Source organism: Micropterus dolomieu, linkage group LG03 (genome assembly GCF_021292245.1).
Source record: "Micropterus dolomieu isolate WLL.071019.BEF.003 ecotype Adirondacks linkage group LG03, ASM2129224v1, whole genome shotgun sequence".
Taxonomy (NCBI): Eukaryota; Metazoa; Chordata; class Actinopteri; order Centrarchiformes; family Centrarchidae; genus Micropterus; species Micropterus dolomieu.
The window spans coordinates 31,467,802-31,474,756 of record NC_060152.1 but is presented as its reverse complement, the minus strand read 5'-3'; the positions used below and the strand labels follow the sequence as shown (position 1 = coordinate 31,474,756).

At 42.2% G+C, this 6,955-nt stretch overlaps 1 protein-coding gene across 3 annotated transcripts in view; it reads right to left on the bottom strand.

Annotated features, from left to right (window-relative positions):
• The window catches only part of nod1 (nucleotide-binding oligomerization domain containing 1), a 16,355-nt gene that overhangs the window by 3,748 nt on the left and 5,652 nt on the right, over nucleotides 1-6,955 (bottom strand). For 2 of the 3 annotated variants that reach the window (XM_046045582.1, XM_046045581.1), the window contains exons 4-11: nucleotides 3,629-5,441; nucleotides 3,428-3,511; nucleotides 1,406-1,489; nucleotides 1,209-1,292; nucleotides 641-724; nucleotides 469-552; nucleotides 299-382; nucleotides 88-171 (exon numbers count right to left, since the gene is read on the bottom strand). In XM_046045582.1, the coding sequence (XP_045901538.1) occupies nucleotides 88-171; nucleotides 299-382; nucleotides 469-552; nucleotides 641-724; nucleotides 1,209-1,292; nucleotides 1,406-1,489; nucleotides 3,428-3,511; nucleotides 3,629-5,441 (2,401 nt within the window). The remainder of the gene's footprint in view (nucleotides 1-87; nucleotides 172-298; nucleotides 383-468; nucleotides 553-640; nucleotides 725-1,208; nucleotides 1,293-1,405; nucleotides 1,490-3,427; nucleotides 3,512-3,628; nucleotides 5,442-6,955) is intronic. The other variant, XM_046045583.1, reaches the window with a different exon arrangement.

Genomic DNA, 6,955 nt, shown 5'->3' with positions numbered 1-6,955 from the left:
AATTATTTAATACAACTGAAAAAATGCTTTGTCATTTTCGGAAATCTTCACCATTTGAAGTTGCTGTGAAAAACCCCTGACCCTCACCATATCTCTTTGAGTGCTGTGTTGTGATTAAGGGCCTCAGCAAGGTGTCTCATCCCGCCCACAGTGAACTGGTTGCTGATTAACCTGCAGACAAATATACAAAGCAGGTGAGTTTCTGACAATCAATGTCTGACCGGGCTATTCAAAGTTCTCGTCCATGCTGGTATGCGAGTAAATACAGAGTGTGCTAATGCATGTGTGTTTTCCTTACCAGAGGTGTGTTAAACCTGTGTTTGCTTGGACCAACTCAGCCAAGTGTGCAGCGGCATCATCAGTCAGCTTGTTCTCCACTAACCTACAACAGCACAGACGTGTTCTTCTATACAGAGAGTAGCACTGTGAGAACAGCATCATTTGGCTCAAACTAAGCGGCATGCCTACCAGAATATCCTGAGGACGTTGTTCGTTTTCAGTGCTTCTGCCAGGTACTTCCCGCCTTCAGATGTGATGCCATTGGCTGAGAGACTTTGAACCCAGAAACGCAAAACGACTATTTACTCAATGAGGTTGAATCAGTAGGTTTTTGCTGTATTTGTAGTAGCTGCCTTCTCACCTGAGGTTGGTAAGACTTGGGTGGTGTCTCAAAGCTTCTGCAAATGCTTCCGCTCCCTCATCGCCAATTCTGTTCCCCCACATTCTGCAGCAAAAAAAAAAACATCAAAGCCGTCATCTGCATCAGGAAGCATAGAAAAACACAAAAGTATCCTCTCCAGGAGACAATTCATATGGCCTGTTTTCATGCTTTAATTTAAAATGTTAAAACAACTCTCCTCCAATTTACCATATGATTTTCACCAATGTTTTATAGCTGGTAACCTGTCAAGTTATCTGGAAACATGGACATATTCTAATATTTGGTCTGTCATATTTTAATCCTGATTTTTTTTCTTTAATATAATGTCTTACATATATTTTGTGTCACTTGAGAGATGGTGATAAAACCCATTTTTTGGTACCATCAAAAAACCTTCCTTCATTAAGCCTGCCTGGCCTCTCAAATTAACATAGGACACTGGCCGTCTCTTTCTGATCTCACTGCTTTCATGAGCACAGCGGGATGAGAATATTCTGGAGGAAATGATCTACAACAGCAGAGAAGTTTAACAGCGGTGGAATCTTACCCCACATCAAATATAGATGTGCTCTTCTGAATTGCGCTGGCCAAATACCTCCCACCAACACCAGTGATCTTGTTTTTACCAATCCTGAGGACAAAGTAATGTCAACATCAATTTAATAGACATAAGACCATGACATATTCATTGTACAATTATTATAATTATCATAACATTCAGATTCTCTCTTTGTAGAAACATACTTGACAATTCGCAGCTTTGGGCATTCCTCAATTATCTGAGCAACTAGCTTGGCTCCCACATCTGTGATGTGATTGTTGTAAAGCCTGGGGACAGAAATGCTAATTATGGTTAAAGATTCTGTTTCACTCTCAGAAAAACATTAAGCACTGACACGTTAACTCTTGTTGGGGCAGTACCCCTTATTTAATTGCTAGTGAATTTTTGTACCTCTACCATTTGTGTAGCCAAAAATACAATTACGTTTCCCATGTCACACACCTGACAGCAATGGAGTCATCTACACAGACACAGTGTGTATCTCTCCGAACCATTTTACAAGTGTAACCTTAATTCTTTAAATGATGCTATTATAAATTATCTCAGAGGGGTTCGGTTAACTAGTCATGGTTAGAACTACTACTGGTCAGCCTGTAACAGTTGTGTAATGTCTTCTTCTGATTATGTATTCAGGGTTATCTTGGATTTGGCTTGGAGACAACACATTTATATCACATTACAAACTGGACCCAACTTTATGGATGTGACATACTAATTTGCTGAAATAATACAAGAATTTCCATATGTTGTTCATGCAAACCACTATATATTACCACTACACAAAACTCCAAAGGAAACATTCCTCTTTTCACAAAAAAGGACTTAAACTCTTGACAGGAACTGAAACCATATATTTTACATAAAAAACAAGATACGGATACGACTTTTCACGTTAGAAATAACATGACTTAAAACTGTGACTATGATCAGAACATTTAAAGAAAAGTCCCTCCCCTGGTAGCAGTGGTATATGTTAGTTCAGGACCTTCTTTCCAAAGTCAAGAATGAACTTTTAAGTCAACAACATCAGCCAACATGGACAAGATCTCCTTAATAGATTTAGAGAAAATACAATTTCATGACAACTGTTTAAACTCCAACTAGACGTTTGAGTGATTAGTTTGAAAGCTTCAGAGCAGCTTACTGAGTGGACCTAAATTTACTAAAGTCCTGTGTTAAAGTACAACTTTGAGGTACTTATACTTTGCTTGAGTATTTCAATTTAATGCTACTATTTTATGCTTGTACTGCATTACATTTGAGAGGGAAATTCTGTACTTTTTACACCAATACATTTAATTCACAGCTACATTTCAGATTAAGATTTTAAATTTAAAGTAAATGTAAATGCTCCGTATTTGTATAGCGCCTTTCTAGTCTTTTCGACCATTCAGAGCGTTTTTACACTACATCTGCATTCACCCCACATTTATACACTGAGCCTAAGTGCTCAAACAGAAACTAACATTCACACACACATTCATACACTGGCGGAACAGCAATTTGGGGTTCAGTATCTTGCCCAAGGACACTTCAACATGCAGCCTGGAGGAGCCGGGAATTGAACCGCTGACCTTCCGATTAACAGGCAACCCGCTCTACCGCCGCCCCCAAAAAGCTTATGATAATCTTTTTTAGAAGCATTTTTGGAAACTAAACCAATGATTCCTTAAATTTTTGGCTCATGACCAATTAAAAAAAACCAACAGTGTCAAGTTAGGGCCTCTTGTCACATTTCAGATGTTAGCGCTTGTAAAAGAGTCCGACAGAAGTATACAGCAGCAGAACTTTGTTTTTTTTCTTTTCTACTCCATTAACCCTAGGCTGGGAAACACTGGACAAAGCTACCTAAATGTAAATACAGTACACCTCCACCAGCTACAACAGTAAAGTGCTGCTTTCACACTGACGCAGCAGTATTAACAATGTAATAATGTCATATCTACAACAGAAATATTTCACTCACAAGGGACATTTGTCAGCGGATAAAGTACTTGTGCGTTTTAAGACATTTTGCTGATAATACTGTGTTTCTTTAACTTAAGCAGGATTTTGAATTTGTAACAGAGTACTAGTTAGATTGTTGTACTGGTACTTTTACTTTAATAAACAATCCGAATACTTCTGTTACCCCTGAAACACATGTACATTGAGAATGTGTACGAATGCAGAAGTACACAGGAACCACTGACATGTTTACTCACCCCAAGACCTCCACTACTTTGTGCTTGCACAGCTCCTCTGCAAGAACCTCAATGCTGCTGTCAGACAGGTTGTTGACGCACAATCTGTAGACAAGCAGATTGATCCATGTTTGATAGTTACAAACGGTTCATTGGAAAATCAGTCTGAATATCCCTCACTAAAGATTAGAAGGTAGTTAAAAGCATGTTTGTACTATTTACCTCACTACAGTCATCTTACAAAAGGAGGGCTGCAGCTGCTTCACCCCATAGTCACTGATGTTGTTGTTGTCCATGTCTAGGCCCAGGAGCTTCTGACGGTGCTGCAGTACAAAGTTGATGGCGGTGCAGTCACCTGAGAACACGTTACAGTAGCCCAGCTTGATGAGGCCAGCTGTGATGCCTTTTGCTGTTATCTGAGCGATGTCTTTACTCCCTGTCTCAAAGATGCACCTCAGCATCCACAGGAAGTTGGGCAAAACGTGAACTTTCTTGCCATCATCGCCGTTGTAGTGCGGTAAGCCGTGGAGGTGGGACTTGACACTGGTGGAAAGGTAGGATTTTAGCAAGGCCCGTTTTTTTTTTAATAACACAGGAGATACCAGATGCTCCAAGAGGCCCGTGTGAGCCTTGGACAGCAGTCCACACAAGAACAGATTAGTGAACTGGAGGTGTTCATTGTTCGCAAAGGGATTCTTTTCAATGGGCTTCGAAGAGCCACTGATACAGAAGTCAAACGGCAGACAGGAGGCATCTCGCTTCCTGCTGCACTCTGTGAAGAACTTGAGAATGGAGCTGGCAGCAGCCTGCTCATCCAACACCAGAGCACACGCTGCCAAGAAAGACTGGAGGGTAATATGGAGGAATTCAAAAGTAGCAGGGCTCCCACTGGCATCACACTCACTGACAGGTCTGAGAAAGCCCAGGGGCAGGTCCTCCTCCTTCAGGCCACACGCAGTGATCTCTTCTTGGCTGCAAATGAAGCTTCCTCTTTCCATACCCTGAAGTGCTAGTTTGGCAAACGCTGCGAGCGGCCTGAGGCCTGCTTTGAATGTCTCTGAGGCACACCGAACTCTTTTCTTCAGCAGTGATGGTGCAGGTGAGGCTGAGCGGCTGAGGAACACCTCAGACAGCAGGAGGAAGATGCCAGTGAGCGTGACGCAGGTTTCAGGAAGATGAAAACTATCGTGCATGGTGTGCAGGTGTCTAAAGCTCTTGAATACAATCCAGCAGAAGAGCGGGATGGAGCACAGGCCGCAGAGGTGGGGGCTAGCGTCCAGCTGAACAGACACCAGCTCTCTGTGCTCCTGTTCCTTAAAGTGCAAATCAATGTAGGTCTTCAGATGAGCCGGGGAGAACCCCTGCAGAGCCACCTTCTTTCTGATCACCCTGCTCTGGATCTCAACCCCTGTCCGGGCCGTCAGCACCTTCTGGGAGCCTTTGAGTAGATTCCCACAGAGCAAGCTGACAAGCAGCTGGAGGGGGTGTGCCTTGTCTTCTGGTGACACAACTTCAGGAACATTCATCAGGTCTAGATCCTCCTGAATCTCATCATAGCCATCAAATGTAAAAATAACCTTCTCAGGGAAGCGCAGGATGTAGTCAAAAACCTCATTATCTGGATCGTGATCTGGGTAGCAGTTGTATTTGAACAAAAGGTCTCTGAGGGAGATCTGTTCCGTGTTCTTGAAGATGCTGAACATCCTACAGCGGAACTTAAAGAAGAAGATGGCGTCCGTCTGCAGTTCTTTCTTGGACCAGAGGTTCTGGAGCTTCTGCAGGAGGATGGATTTTCCTACACCGGCATCCCCCATCACATAGACGGTTTCACCTTGGGGATTGAAGACCGCGTGGTCTCCCAGGAGCTGGTCCAGACTCTCCAAGAAGCCCAGACTTTCATTACGGTCGTTCAACAGCTCCATCAGTGTGTCAATATACAGCTCCTCCAGACGGGTCTCCTCTTGCTGGCCGTACGACATGATGAAGCAGGTGTCCCGGCTCATCTCATGCCTCAACTTCTCACAGAACCTGCTGACTTAGAGGGGGTAGAGACAGTAAATTAGTGAAATAGAGAAGCTTTTAGTGGTGCAATTATAAACAGAGTTAGGATCAGTGATTCATAATTTCCTATTCAGGACCAGACACATTTTATCAAATCCAAAAATGGATGTGTTGGGGGGTTTTATGATCCTAGAGAACTTGCTTATTGTTACACACTTCGACAGGCCTCAGCAGCTTTAGAGGCAGCTAGAGCAGCATCCGCCTTAAGAATGATAAGACAGAATCTCTATGATATGAAAATAAACTCAGCAGTGGTGACAGGATTCCAGTCGTTGGTGGGCTAGGGAAAGGTGAAGACCGACTGATTGGAAAGGTTTGCAACATGATAGGCTTGGTGTTTCATTTACAGTTATTTGACACCCAATAGAAGACGAGTGCGCACACATACCAGATGGGATGAATCACCAGAAATATACAAAGATCTGGAACAGAGCATGGTGAGAATTTTAGGGAGTGAAGCAGAGAGGGAGTGAAGTGCTTACAACATGCTTTGACCTAAGAACAAACTACTGCTCAGCTGTTTCACAAGGCACCACAGTTCATCTCGAAAGAGCTAAATGTTTCTGATGAAAAAAGTTAACAATTCAGACTATAACTCTGCTAGAACATGAAAGGATTCATTATTGAACTGGTTTTGATATATCTCATTTGGTACCTTAAAAATAATTAAGGCCACACGCAGGTTAGCTTTAAACCCTAATGCTTTTTTTGTGACTTAATAATATTCAAAGATTGATTTTTCTTATTCTTGCTGTTTGTTGTTCCACAAAGTGATCAGAGAAGAAGTTCACAGCTGGAAATAATTCAACTTAATTATAATGTTAGTTACTAGTTACTTATAAAAGTACCAAAAACGGTAAAACGGTTAAATATTTAATTTAGCTTCACCTCAAATAGTTTCAACATTAAAATGCTAGTTACACATTAGTGCAGTCCACTTCTGTACTCATTGATCTAAATGAGGTAGACAAAATAGCAGACACACCTCACTGGATGGTACAGCACTCCAAAAATCACAGCTAAGTTGGACAGTTTTGCTTCCAGAAAACCAAGATGGCGACGAACAAAATGCCAAACTCAAGGCTTTAAAATTACAGTCCACAAACCGCTGGGTGTCATCACGGTGGCCATGTCCACTTCCTTTATACAGTCTATGGGGAAACCAAGCAAGTAAACTAAGGGGGTGAGGGGGTGCCTATTTCCAAGCTGAGGGGAGGCCCACCGTCTCAGACTTTGAATACCCATGTCCTAGGGCTCTACAGTCTCTAACAATCTCTATCCTGTGTTCATGCTTGTCACATCGCTGCCTCATGCATCCCTAAAATCCTTGTATTGACTTCGCATAGGCCTGTTAAATCGAGACAGACACATTTGTTTCAGCAATAGCAAAAACTTAATTAGGATACAAGCTTTATCCTCGCCTCAGGTCGTTACGTCTGCTTTACCACAGTATAGATCACTAGAGTTGGCTCTTCTTAATGTTAGATC